General features: G+C 37.5%; 1 protein-coding gene across 2 annotated transcripts in view; it reads right to left on the bottom strand.

Annotated features, from left to right (window-relative positions):
- LOC105042588 (uncharacterized) overlaps nt 1-15,199 on the bottom strand; it is a 47,827-nt gene that overhangs the window by 6,478 nt on the left and 26,150 nt on the right. For both annotated transcript variants that reach the window (XM_010919877.4, XM_073256820.1), the window contains 8 exons: nt 13,182-13,250; nt 12,988-13,068; nt 12,794-12,913; nt 12,584-12,658; nt 12,362-12,442; nt 11,673-11,746; nt 11,441-11,501; nt 10,315-10,370 (listed from right to left, as the gene is read on the bottom strand). In XM_010919877.4, coding sequence (XP_010918179.1) covers nt 10,315-10,370; nt 11,441-11,501; nt 11,673-11,746; nt 12,362-12,442; nt 12,584-12,658; nt 12,794-12,913; nt 12,988-13,068; nt 13,182-13,250 — 617 coding nt within the window. The remainder of the gene's footprint in view (nt 1-10,314; nt 10,371-11,440; nt 11,502-11,672; nt 11,747-12,361; nt 12,443-12,583; nt 12,659-12,793; nt 12,914-12,987; nt 13,069-13,181; nt 13,251-15,199) is intronic.

The raw sequence follows: 15,199 nt of genomic DNA, 5'->3' as shown, positions 1-15,199 counted from the left end.
GCCATTAGAGTTCTCTAAAAATAACTCATAAATTTGATATCTCTATCAGATGTGATGGATCTAGAAATGCCATGCAGATGCACAATTTCATTGAAAAATAGTTTTGCAATATGCGATGCATCAGAGGTCTTTTTGCAAGGAATGAAATAAGCCATTTTAGTGAATCAATCAACCACAAATATTAAGTCAACATGTCATGCAATTTTGGATAGACCTAGAATAAAGTCCATAGAAATATCTTCCCAAGGGGTGAAAGGAATGGGGAGAGGAGTATATAAACCTGTGTTTTTTGAGTGACCCTTAAAGGTTTGGCAAGTTCTACAGCGTCGTACAAATCGCTCTACATCTCTTTGCATATTCGGCCAACAGTAGCGCTCTTGAACTAACCCCAAGGTCTTATCCCGCCCGAAATGTCCCCTTAATCCGCTACTGTGTAGGTCTTGAATCAAAGACTCTCTTAGTGAACCTTCGGGAATGCATAACTTGGACTGTTTAAAAAGATATTCAAACTCAATGCAGAAATCAAATTGGCCAATGCTAGAAGACAAACATTTTTCTATGATAGGTCCGAAGTAAGGGTTGTCCTTGTACTGTTCCTTAATCACCTCAAGACCCACAATTTGCAAGAAGGCAGCGACGAGGTGGGTCCTACGGCTAAGTGCATCAGCAATCTGATTGGTTACTCCTTTTTTGTCTCAAATGGAAGACGTATTCTTACATAAATACAGTCCACTTGGCGTGTCTTTTGTTAAGATTCTTTTGGGAATTCAAATAACGTAATGCTTCATGGTCCGAGTTAAGTACAAATTCCCGATGAATTAGATAGAATCGCCAGTGCTTCAAGGCCTGCACAATCGCATAGAATTCGACATCGTATGTAGAATAACATGATCGAGCATCGTTCAATATCTCATTGAAGAAGGCTATGGGACATTTTTTTGGGACAATATGGCCCCTATTCCCACATGTGAGGCATCACAATCAACTTTGAACACCTTATTAAAATTAGGTAGGGCGAGTATCGGTGTGCTTGTAAGCTTGTCTTTGACCACTTTGAAGCTTTGTTCAGCTTCGGGAGTCCAGCGAAACTTTCCTCCTTTCAGACAGTCAATGATTGGGGTAATCAAAGAACTGAAATTTCGAATGAAGCATCGGTAAAAGGATGCAAGTCCGTGAAAGCTCCGAATCTCCGTTAAATTTTTCGAGGTTGGCCAATTTCGAATCACGTCAATCTTAGCCGGATCTACCTTAATTTCCTCAGCAGATACAATATAGCCTAGAAAGATGAGGTTGTCGGATAAAAAGATGCACTTCTTGATATTTAAATATAAATAATTCTCTCAAAGCTTGGAGCACCTGTCGTAGATGGTTCAAATGAAGTTCAAGGTTGGTACTGTATAGCAAAATATCGTCAAAGTAAACCACTACAAATTTTCCAATGAACGGCTCCAACACCTGATTCATGGTGCGCATAAAGGTGCTCGGGGCGTTGGACAACCCGAAAGGCATAACCAGCCATTCATATAACCCCTCAGTTTTGAATGCTGTTTTCCACTCTGTCTCCAGGTCGGATACGGATCTGATGATATCCGCTCTTCAGATCAATTTTGGAGAATACCTTTGCACCTCCCAGCATATCTAGCATGTCATCAAGCCTAGGTATGGAAAATCTATACTTTATAGTGATCTTGTTGATGGCTCGACTGTCAACGCACATTTGCCATGTCCCATCTTTTTTTGGAGTAAGGAGAGCAGGCACAGTCAAGGGACTCATACTCTCTCGAATGTAGCCCTTTCTTCACAAGTCAAGGACCTGTTGACGCAATTCTTCATGTTTTACTGGGCTCATCCTATAATGGGCTAGGTGTGAGAGACTTGTTTCCGGCATCAAGTCAATGCAATGCTGGATGTCTCTCAAAGGGGGTAGGCCATCAGGGAGTTCTTCTGGCATGATGTTAGAAAACTCGTCCAATAATGGTTGAACAACCGACGAAATTCCAGAGGCTTTGATGGTTTCTTTTGCCACTAAAGCATAAACCACAGGAGACCTTGGTATGGTTTTGGCAAATTGGATCTTATTCAAAATTATAATAGATTCTCTCGTTGGGTGACAATTTTGGGGTTGAATCAGGCTTAGGTATCGATTTGGGTGTACTATTAAGTGGAATCAATCTAATCTTTTTATTGTCCTTAGTGACTACATAAGTGTTTTCCTTCCTGTCATGTATGGTGCTACGGTCAAATTGCCAAGGTCTACCTAAAAGCAGGTGACACACATCCATAGATGCTACATTGCACCAAACCTCGTCAGTATAAGTCTTTCCAATGAAAAATTTAACTAGACATCATCGCGTGACAGAAACTTCATCCTCATTTTTAAACCAAACAATCCGATAAGGTTGTGCAAGCTTCTCAGTTTTTAGTTGAAGCTTATCAACCATCTCTTGAGAGATGAAATTCTCCATACTTCTACTATCAATTATAATAGAGCAGAATTTTTCCCCCGCATTGCAGATAGTTCGAAAAAGACTGCGTCGTCTCCAATCATCTTTGGTAGATTTAGGTGCTACAAGGACTCGATTGATTACAAGATTTGGTTCAGTAGTTTCGACAATCTCATCTAGGATCTCACTATCCTCAACAGTGTCTTCCTCTTGCACTTCTACTCCATCCTGATCACTCTCATTAGCATTTTCTATCAAGTTGGATCTAGGCTAAAATTGTCTTAAAGAGCATTCAGATGATTTATGACCTGGTTGCCTACACTTGTAACAAGTGATACTGGTTTTCGAGGGTTTGGAACCTAAAATTCTCTTGCCTTTGGTATCACCAATAAGTTTTGGAGGGAGTTGGATATCATTTTTCAGGGTTGATTTGGTTCCTATTGAAAATTTTCCACTAGTGTTACCCTATCGGAATTTCTGTCTCTTCAATTTAGACTCAGCCTTAAGTGCGTGACTATAGGCGGCATCTATTCGCTGAAAATTGCAAAAAATCAATTTATCCTGAATTTGAGGGCGAAGTCCAGCAAGATAGCGAGCTATCCGTTGTTCTTCATCCTCCCTAAGGTCATTACGGGTCTGAAGGTTATAGAATTCCTCAGTGTACTCTTGCACCATTTTAGACCCTTGCCTAAGGTTGTGAAGCTTTTGAAATAAAGTTTGTCGGTAATCGACTGGAAGGAATTTACTCCTAAGCTTCTCTTTCATTTGTTCCCAAGTGGCAATCTTCTCTTTACCCTTTCAAATCCTATCGTTTTGTACCTGCTTCTACCAAACTAAGGCATGGCCTTTCAACTTAAGGGTGACAAATTTGACTCTTTTATCCTCAGGTAGTTCTTTCCATTCAAAAAATTATTTTATCTTGTCAATCCAATCCAACAACTCAACAAGTTCTAACCTACCTTCGAACTCACCGACATCTACTTTGATACCCTGATCCCATCGTGCAATGTTCATTTGACGTTGGTTCGGACGGTTTCTCCTAAAAGGACGGTTGGCTTCTATCTCAAGGTCACTCTCTGATTCAATTAATCTCCCTCCATCGAGCTGATATTGGGTATTCAAAGCCTCTAACATTTGTTGTATTTGGTTTAGTTGGATTTGCATGTTTCTAATGGACTCTTGTTGTCGTTCATAGGCCTCTCTCCAATCCTAGGGTTTTCGGGGTGGTTGTTTGCCATTCTAATGTACTAACGGCTCTGTGATGGGGAGATGGGATTTTAAGAAGTCGTGGACAGCAAACAAGGGTGCCAATTAGAGGGTTCTAATTTCGAAACAGCAATAGAGTTTTTTTATGAATTTTCTAGATAGCAAACAAAGGCTTACAAGAAAATAAATTTTAACCGCAAATATGCAATGATGATTGAATAAGATGCAACCTAATAAAAGCTAAATGTAAGCTAAAATCAATCCCTAAGGTCAAAACTTGCTCTGATACCACTTGATGCATTTAAAGATACACTGATATAGTACTGAAGCGTGCTACTGTAGCAATACAGCATAGAAGAGGAAAGAAGAAAAGAAAAAAAAAGAATGAATGCAATATGTTGTAAATCTAAATACTATGCGATCTATTCAAATGAACTCTTAAAGGTTAATGCTGGAACTATAGAAATCAGCAATATGTTCAAAATTTATTAAATAAAAATGATGAAAGTTCCATGACTGAGACAAACTTCCCAAGATCAATTACATATACTAGTTCCAACATAAAACACTAAGAAATAGATTCATTCCAGGCTTAAAACTGAGTTCAGATGGCTAGATTTTAATGATAGGATGAGAGGCAGCATGAGGTAAGGTTATAGGTGGACCTGTTACCTTGGATGCGGGAATATATTGAAAAGGTTCAAGTCTCAACCTGTTCACGGGATGCAGAGTATCCACAACCACCAAAGGAGAGCAGCACCGCGATGATAGGCTTCAAGATGGGGAAGAGGAAGCCAGAGTCAAAGAAGGAAAGAAGCCAAAGATGGATCCATCAGCGAGAAAGAGGCGACGACGATCCCAAGAGGAGGAGGGATTCAAGATAGAACCATAGATTAAACCTTCCAAAATTTTCTTCTCCCTTTTTTTCTTCTTCCCATGTCATATTTATACATGACGCCACTAGGTTTGATATGGTTGTTGGTTTATTTTGAGTGGTTGTAGGATAAGGATATATTTGAATTGGTTTGAGATATGGTTGTAGGTTTGTTTTGAGTGATTGTAGGATAAGGGTATATTTAAATTGGTTTGTTGAGATATAGTTATAGGTTTGTTTTGAGTGGTTGTAGGATAAAGATGTATTTGAATTGGTTTGTTAAAATATGGTTGTAGGTTTGATTTGATTTAGGATAACCTAGTCATCTGATCTCAATAAATTAAACTAGGGTAGAACACACTCAAAATAAAATAAAATAAAATAAAAGTAGTGACTCGATGCACTGCATCAGTAATTTGTTCAGTGAATGTAGAACTCTAAGTTGATATCGAGAAAATACATGTACTTTTATAGGAAAGCAGGGAGTTGTAGGTAGCTCCTTTTAGAGATCAACAACCGGAGAGGATAAGGGCTGCTTTTGACACCTGGCCTTTAATGAACAACAAAAGCATTGGACTGAGGACAACTACTGCATAAATAAGCATCAGCAGAGAATTCTGAAACTTATTTTGTGAATGCGTGTGCATGTTATACAGGCTGTCACGTGGAGGACTCTGGTGAGAGTTATCCATTAAAAGTCAGAACAGAATTGCCTTTTTCTCTAGTAGCTTTTGAAACCATGGTTCCCACTAAGAAGTTGGGACTACAATAAGTCCATATTCAGGGAAGAATCCCAGTCCCATTACAGTCCATATTTTGAGAAAATCTGTTGCCTAGCTAATATAAGTGGTAATCAGTAATTAGGCAATCCCATTAAAAGCAATGTTCTTCATTTATAAGAATTACTAGAAAACTTCAGAACAAAGTCAATCTAGCAAGAAAAAAGATGCATGCATTTGTGGCAGCATTCTTTTTCTTTCTACACCATGGCGATACCCTCACTAAAGCTGAAAAGTAAAAAAAAACTGCAACTCCTCACCCTCATCATTTTTCTTATGGTGCTTGTCAAATTGCTATTTATTTATTACTTGGGATTAGGTTGGGTTTTATGTACATGTTTTGATGTTCCAAAATTTATCCTTTAATAATTATTTTCAAAAAAAAACTATATTTTATTTCTCTAGACTAACTAGACAAAATTCCACCAATATTAAGTTCATGAACTAAATCATGACACTTGCAATCACATGTGATTATGTTCCTGTTCTCTGGAAGCTGAATTATTTACTTATTTTAAACAATGTCCTTACAAGATAAGAACACTGTTAATCAAAATATTCTTTTGCGAGAAGGTTAGTCTTGTTATTTGTTGATATAAAATGTCCTTTTTTTATGTGAGAGAGCTCATAGAATCAGCAGATTTCCATGCAAGAAAGGTCAACTTTTTTCACACAAAATGCACCAATTGGCAAAAGATCTATATCATTTATATTCTGCTTAAAATATTGTCATGAATGATTGTATTGCCCCACCCCCCTCTCAAAGAAATTCCAGACTCCACTGCAAATAAGCCCTTTGTTCATAGCCAAAGTTAGCTGTGAATCAACATCATGAAGAAGCATGCATCATAAATCAACCATATGTTGGATGTATATCCTTGAAGCCAGATTGACCAACACTTGTAAAACATTCCTAGCACATAATTTGTAAAATTGACTTTGATATTAATAAAATTAGATTATTTCCATTCACATTGTGTTTAATAGTATCTGTGAATTGTCCATTGGATTAATGGGTATGATAACATGTATTCTCAAGAGTTGAGAATTTGAGATATATGTTATTATAGTTAACTCATAAATTGCTTTCGATCACTGGATCATCACGAGGATGGTAATCGATCCGAAAGATTGATGTATGATCGCTTCCTTCGGATAGATGAGTCTTGAATTTACGGTGTGAAGACACTGAAGCGAAAGTATAGATGCTTGTTAAGAACAAAGGTACTGAGCATGATCAATTACGAACAATCACAAGAATATCTACCTTCTTGTTAGTGACATGTTCATAGTTGCAGTTGTGTTTAATTCTCTAACCTGAGATGCATCAGCTATTCACCTTGAGGATGCTGTAGTTTGACTATGTCATAACTCGGTCTCCTAGCCATACGGAGCCTTGAGGTGTATGTTGGCTGCAGTATGTTCATTGTAGGAATTAGATTGCATCAAGATGGGATCTATCGACCTCGATAGAGTATTCCTATGAAGATCATGAGATTGAGTCTTAAAGCCAATGGCCATGGCAGTGTGAAACATAGAAAAGTGTTTCTATTGGGTTTTACATCGGACTCGAATCGATTGATTTTATCACATGACAGGAATGAGGTTTAACAAGTTAACCTTGGCCTCAGCCCTGTCGGGATTCACGATAGAAGAACCGGATCACATAGTAACTACATCTAAAGATTCTTTTTCAATTCTAATGGGTTGCCACTACATACTGGTAGGTGTCACTGATCGATTGTGGGATCAATTGGAATTATTTCGATGATCAATAATTCTAATTGGCTGAATTGAAAAGAATTCTGATCCATCAAAAATAGTTTCGATGATGTTGCTGATGGAGATCACAACATATCCCATTATCGTGCAGAATTGAACCTGTGGGATCACATAACAAAAAACTTTGGTCTAGGATTGCTTAATTGGACTCAATTGGTCCAATTGGGTCTAAGACAATCATGCTAGCACATGATTAGACCCAGGTTTCTCCTGGATTGGATTTTCTATTAGGTAGGGTTCAGTCTAATCTATTTAAGCTCCTAATTTGGAACCAATAGTTGGTTGCCCTTAACCTCTAGCAATTCAATTTGAATTTGATTCAAATTAGAAAGGTGGTTTCCTTCAAAGTAGATGGGACGAAAAAGAGGAGCACCAAGTGTTGCCGCACCCCTTCTTTCTCCATGTGATTCTTCTCGAGTAAAAGGGGACACACGCCCCCTTGAATTTTGAATGGGGCGCACGCCCTATATCGATAAGGATGGAGGGCGCCAAGTGTTGGCACCCCTCCTCTTTTTCCCGCGCATTCTTGAGAGAGAAAGGATGCACGCCCCTTCTAGATGAGATCCAGAGGCGTGCGCCCCATATGGATAAAGATGAGAGGTTAGGGAAATTACCATTTAAATTTGAAGATTAAATTTGAAGTGTCCAAATTTGAACTCGGATTGTTGGATAGGATCCACTTGAATTTAAATGGGTTGTTATGCATATCCTAAAGAAGAGATCACTTGGATGAGACGCACGCCCTCTTGATTTCTTTGAAGTTTTCTTACAAAGAAAATTCGGTAGAGAGACTTAAGGATGCCCCATCTGAAATTTGATTTCAAATAGGAGCCGTTCCATGTTAATTGCAGAGGATTAGGGTTTCGTGTCCATAAAAGGACCCCTTCCAAAGGGTTTGGCATCTCATCATTATTAGAATTTAGACCCAAAACTCTACCTCTCCTCCACCTCCAATTCCCTCTCACACGCCTAGAGTAGGCTGCCATATCCCACGCCCAAAAGTGTTGGGTTGATCCTCGAAGTGCTTGAAGGTGTTCAGGCATCATCCCACTCAAGGAAGAAAGAGCTGTGGCAAGAATTGTTCCAATAGCCCTGGAGATCAGATCGATTGCTGATCAAGAGCCCTCAGGTCCACCTTGGAGAAGGCGAATTAGTTCTGGAGAAAGCATCCCAGATCAGATTCAAGTGGATACCCGTAGAGACCAGACATGTGCGCGGCTCAACAGCGGACCTCAATGAGATCAGGATCGGATTGCGGAGATTGTCTACCTGCGCAAGGTGATGTGATGTGATCACCCTTTCTCTTAATGTTTGCATGCTGATTTCTTTATGCATTTCTTATTTAGATCTATCCCTTGCATGCCGGATTGGTAGAAAAAAATTTGAGATCCACTACCTCTGATCTGAACCAATCCGGTGCGCAATCCGATCCTTCACTATATAAGGGATCAGTATCCATGGAGTTGTTTATTCCTTGCTAGTCTTTATTCTATTCTTCATGCAGTTTTCATTCACCAAGAGGCTCTGGGATCAAAGATGCATGCCTATTTCTCTTTGGACTTGCATGAAATTGTCAAATCCATAAAATTATAGAGTTTTGTTCTTCTCCCACCATTATCTTTTCTGGTTGGTCTTTGTTGACCCAGGCTAATGTATATCCTTCTAGAGCACAATTATGTTCTTTTACTATTGAAAATATGTAACAAAATAACCGAAAAATTCGATCAGAAATTCAATTTTGGATCTACTTTTTTGTGAGAATTATGATCAAGACTGACCATAGAGACCAACTTCTCCCTTTATCCTTTCTCTCTTACGAGATAAAGCTAAAAAAGCTTCTCTCCATTTTGAATGAACCAAGTAGCTGGTGACAGGATTTGGAGTTTATGGTTGTTATCCCTAACAAACTTTTGGGTGAAAAGATGAAAGTTATTAAAGGCAGTTACCAGTAGAATTTTGGTGGGATGTATAAGACAAGCTTGCCTATATCCTTGATGAAGCTTCAGTCTCCAGCAGCCTTAGAAAGCATAAAGAATGAGGCAGCCTCTAAAGAGAGGTATGAGGGCACATTTTTCTAATGTGAGTCTTCAGGGACCTTGTCAATATGGTAAAAAGGACAGTCTTAATGCACGAGGCTCCTCCCATTGTAGGGTCTAGAGAGGGTTAGCCATACATATTCTTATCCCAACATGCGGAGAGCTTGCTTCTATGTTTCGAACCCACAACCTCCAAGTTACAATGGAGCAACCTTACCATAGCGCCAAGGCTCACCCTCTCCTTGTTGATGTAAGGTATTGCCTGAAAATATGAAAGAAGCTTTGTTCTCCAATATCACTCAACACTCTAAAAAGCTTGAATGAGATTCACCACTAAAATAATAGACAAAGTTGCTTCCCTAAACAAGCGCACAAGGTGGTGGGTATCAAAAGCCATTTGGTGTTATTCTTTTATTCAATCAATTAATAACTAGCATCAGGACTCATACCAGTCACTTAGCAATACAGCATGGTACGGTATCATGCCATGCCGTTCCACGGCCAATTGAAGAAGAGGGAGGGGGAGAGGGAGAAAAAGGGAGAGGAAGGGAGGGAGAAAGAGAGACGGGAGAGAGTGTGAGAGAGAGATCGAGAGAGGTAGAGGAAGGGCTGGAAGAGCCCGGTTCCCCTGTTTGAATGAAATAAAGGTCGATGGCCACTTTTTTTTTCCATTTTTCTGCTTCAAAATAAAGTCAGCTAGTGCCGTCGATTTCAATTCCAGCCCTCCCTCTGCCTCTCCCAGCCTCTCTCCCTCTTTTTCTCTCTCTCCTTCTTCTCCCCCTCTCTCCCCAGATTTCCCGAACCAAGGGGCGGAACCATGCTGGTCCACTCCCGAGATAGTTTGGTACATCCCGAACTAGGAGGTTCAGGATAGTACCGCCTTCCATGCTAATGATTATAGTAATCCACATCAAGGCTAAATAAAGGAATGACTGATCATAATGGTCCTTATGCTTTTCATTATGCAGATTAGAGGGAAGATCAAAAAAAAGATTGTGAAGGTACAAAATTATGAATAGAAACGAACACAGTATTAGCTAATAGTTCAGTGATGAACATAAAATGCCCCATCTTTCTCTACATAATTCTAGTATTTACTTATATTACATTTTTCTTGAGTTAACATATTATACAGCACATATTATATTACCGAAATACAAAGCATTTATATCAAAAACTGCATTATCTGTTACCTAGGATGAGTGCGTCCAAGATCTCCATGCACAAATTCTTTTATATATGTTCCAGCCTGCATTTGGGTAAAAACAATGAGAGTTCACATAAATGAATTAGAACTCCATGATCACATGAACAAAGGTGTTTGAGTTAAGATATACAATTTATGAAAAAAGGGTGTAGAGAATGTTTACAAGGGACTGGATCCTCCATTAATAAGAGTGATCGTAAAAAAACAGCTCAGCTCATAAGTTTGTACTATGGGCTGAAGCTGAAGAAAGGCATTAAACAGAATGCATGAATACTAAAAGAAAAATAAATATCCAGCTGCTATTTTGTAAGTCAATCACTTCAGGGACTATCCATGTTGACCTTGACAGATCCAAAAGTTCTCATCCATCTGTTGCTTTTCCCTTCCTTTGCTTCCCATTTTTTTAGAGTTGCATGTCGTTATAGTTTAGTCACTAAATATAATAATGCCCACATACAAAAATTCTAAATAAACATTGGCATGAGGGAGACTGTTCCATTTTGGCTCTTCAATAATGCAGCTTCCTACAGAAAACATTTACACTTTTTCATCTCTCATGATTCTTTCCATTACTAATGGGAACTCAAAGAGTTGCATTCTAGTTGCATGAAATTAGACTGTCTGACCAAAAAGGCAGATCTTTCTACCTGCTAACTGATGCAACAACAAGGAGTTATTTGCAACTAGCTTTTGGTTGGTTAATTGGTCACATTTTATTCATGAAATGGGCTGGATTGGTATTATTCTGGATATGCAAAATCATTCCATTTGATCTATCAAGTACCTGTCTCAGAACCCTTTTATGTTTCACAGCAGAACCCTCTCTTGTATCACAGAGGGTTTGGGTCAGCTTCAGATATTGCAGAACTTCCATATATTTTTGTAGGTCATACTAAAATAAATTAAACAATGTTGGATATCTTAATGTGCCAATGATGAATACTTCTACACATATACTTCTATATACATGGCAGCATCATCCTTTTACAAATTAAGAATGACTCCCTATCCTTGTCCAAACTATTCATGGCAGCTTCATGGATCTTTAAACAAATAAAAACAAATTTATCACATAAATGAAATACCATTTTATCTAAAAAATTTATCTTTACCTGGGTACAAAGATGCAATAGAAAATATTGGCAGCTACCAGCAATTCTCTCAATCTTCATCCTGGATCAAGAATCATCTACTGGTGAGTTTGAATGAAGAGCTACAATATAATTGGAGTCAGACAAACACATAATGCAACTAAAAACCTTTGGACTGGTCCATGTTTTTTCTCACCAATCAATTGTACAAACAGAATTCACTGCACAATAAAATAATGGAATTTCCTCATACCAATGTATGATTTTCTTCCGCTCCAATGGGCTTCGACGGTGAAGCACCCTTATTGGGGTTCTTTGTATGATATCCTATGAACCAAGTAGAAGAACAAATTAAACAAGATATAATCATCATCATAGAATAGGGTAATTCAAGCCACCAATCTGTACATAAAATATGCTGGAGTGCACAAAACCTTGAGAAAAATGTAATCCATAACAGCATTCAGCAATCCGAACAAGAAGTTTGAAATGGTCCCCAGAACATATAAACAGATATGGTTATCCTTGTAATACATGGTTACTAAGTGGATGATGGTAAGAATTCTTCAAAATTTTTTCTAAAAAAAAGAAAAGAAGTCGAGAATCTGATACTGCTTAAAACATGATGTCTAAAGATCCTGGTTTAATCAGCAGAGTATTTCCAGCTCAAAAGGAAACTGGAGGCAAAATGGGGAAAAAGAGACAGGATGTTGATTCTATTATTGTGTTTTCAAAAACAAGGTGCAATCCTTCAGTTTTCTAGTTGTTGATATTAGTCATAGAAAACCCTAAATCAATGAAGACCATGTTTCAAGGTCGGATGAAGGAGCTTAATGAATAAAGAGATTTAATTTATGATCCAACCATGGCAGCATTTAAATTCTTATAGCAAGGATAAAACTTGACTCCACTTTACCATAAGAGTACATAAACAGATCTTACCAAGTCCTTTCTAGATGATATGTTATGCAAGTCCTCCTCAGTCAGTGCACGAGAAATCCATACAAGAGCAGCATATTGCTTCTGCATGGATTCACAATCACTGTATGTCAAAAAATCTTAACTAAAACAATAGGCTGTTCTCTTATCAGATGTATTTTACGATGAAAGAAACATATGAATTCAATAAAAGGATATTCTGCGGACAAATATTGGTAAAATAACCTGTTTCTCTGCCTCGCCTTCACGCATTAGAGTCCATGCTTGACTATTGACCACCTTAAGGTTTCTCACTCTGACCTGTGAAGAGACATGCACAAGGATAGTTCAGGAGTCAGATGAAGTAGCATAAAATTTATTTTGGTCTATGATTCCACATCACATAATATTTAATAATTAGCAAACAGAACTTATGCATCTAGATTAAGAACTCACATATTTTTTGTCTGAGTTGTTTATCTTTTCCACAATTAGTTGAACATCAATCATAGACGGCATGTAGCGTGCATTTGAAACTTCAACTAGGAAAGGGCGACCAGATCCTAACATCCTCACCTGAGTAGAAAGTTTGTTCAATTAATTGAAACAAAAACAGTAATCAAATTTTTAAAGTACAATCAAGTTTGTACATCAATATCTTCTCGGCCAGCAGCATGAAATTTGTAGTTGTCACCTTTACAGACAAGAAGAGCATTGCTCCCAACTATCTCCTATTAAAAGGAAAGTCATTAAACAAATAAGTGGCACGGTAAAAGCAAAAAGTTTGCTAAAACTTCACACGGACATATGATGGAGGGTCTTTGTTTCAAGAGTACTGCTATACCTCGACGGATGCTTCACCCATTCTCTCATCATCAATTATCCAGCGCGACTGGCTCACCTTTCGTGAGAACTGTACAAGGAAAAAAAAATATAATATACATGATTGTCTTGTGAAAGTGTTGCCACATTACTAAGATAAATCATTTCTTTTACACAAACTTCAGTAAGTTCAAGCTAATTTTATCTGAGAGATACCCAGGCCAACTTAATGAAGAGCAAACAGAAAAGAGAAATTCTTGTTTGGATGTTCAAGAGAGTAATGTTAAAGGTACACATATTCACATATGTGAAAACACTCTCTCAAAAATACATGCAGTGGTTTACCATATTGTATCAAATTCTTTGTAAATAAAAAAGTTAACTATAACGTTAAATTTTCTCTCTAATTTTTCACTTTCAGTCTCCAATATTGAAATTCATTTTTAGAATCGCTACCTAAGAATTCCACTTTAATCTGCAGAAAACTTGCAAGGCACCTATCCACCTACAAGGTGCTCGGTATGACATGTATCTCTAATCTATCTCTCTAGCCAAATTCATAAAAATTTCTCTACGGAAGCTATCCTTTACTCTATTCCAGAACCGTTTGGTTTTATTTTTCACATCTTCTAAGCACTAACCTAATCAACTTACTTCCAGATTTCTGAACTACAAATAGAAAAGGCTAATTCCATCTAAATAGATTTGCCTTATAAATTCAAATCTAAAAGTGGGTATAAAGGTTGTGGCCCAAAGTAGAAAATGGAAAGTATCAATTTAAGAAAAAACATAGAGAGGCATTAAAGGTCCAAGATCATAAGAATATATCCTACATGCTTGGAGGCAATTAGGGAAAACCTCTAAATGATTCAGATGGAAAAAGGGATCCATCAATGGTGCAAAAATCATAAGTCAATGAATATTCTTTCATGTCTTTTCCACATATCAGCCTAACTTTCAGTTAAGGGTAATTGTTCCATAACTACTATTAGGCGCATGCAATGCGCATTATTTATTCAACACTAGCAATTGATAAACGGTTGTGCCAAACTGAACAAGATTGTTTGGAATAAACCGATACATATACTTCCCATTTAATCTCATATATTTTCTTCTCTCCTCTTGTCATTTCATGGTGTATATCAAGGGGTCTATTTATTTTGTAAAAAATGAAACGGTTTAAGTGCCAATAGCATGGTAAGAGCCAGCTAGACGCCAGCATAACATGTGCCACATGTCATATTGATACATTGAACAACCCAGCACCCACAATTAGCATAGGCACAGATGGCACTAGAACGCACTCTATCTAGCATATAACCCATGCAATGCGTGGGATACATCTTTTATTTAAAAAATATACCACACTTAAAATATTATTTTCATAATTACATAGTTATTTAAAAAACCAATATATATTATTAATATATAAAATATTTTATTGTATTAATAAATATTTTTATTAATTTGTAATAAAATATTATTTTATCAATGCCAAGGTTTTACATCACTGCAGGATAGGGGGCGTCCCGACCATCCTATCCCATTCTTACAAGAAAATGGAACCAGAACAGGGTCAGGACTCCGAAACTCATCCATATAGGAAAAGAAAAAGAAAGAGGAAAAAAAGAACGAAAGATGCAAAAAAGAAAAAAGTGAAAGGAAAGAAGAAGAAGAAGAAGAAGAAAAATGAAAGAAAGAAAGGGGAGCAGCAAAAGAAAGGAAAGAGAAAGAAGAAGGAAAAAAGAAAGAAAGAGATGATGAAAAGAAAGGAACAAAAGAGAAAGAAAGGAAGGTAGAAGAAAAAGAATAAAAAGAAGGAAAAAAAAAAAGAAAAACAAAAAAAGAAGAAAAGAAGACGATAAAGATGGAGGATATCTATTAGAATGCATAATCAAGATGGCTATCAAGACGGGACAGGATAGCAGGGCATCCCGTTTCATAGAGATACCAGGATACCTCCATCCCATAGAATTTAAAACTTTGATTAATGCATTAATAAATTATTAAATAATATCAATCTTCAAAAAATATTTTAAA

This window comes from Elaeis guineensis, chromosome 4 (assembly GCF_000442705.2).
Source record: "Elaeis guineensis isolate ETL-2024a chromosome 4, EG11, whole genome shotgun sequence".
Lineage (NCBI taxonomy): Eukaryota > Viridiplantae > Streptophyta > Magnoliopsida > Arecales > Arecaceae > Elaeis > Elaeis guineensis.
The sequence above is the reverse complement of the archived record's forward strand: the minus strand, read 5'-3'. Positions and strand labels throughout refer to the sequence as shown.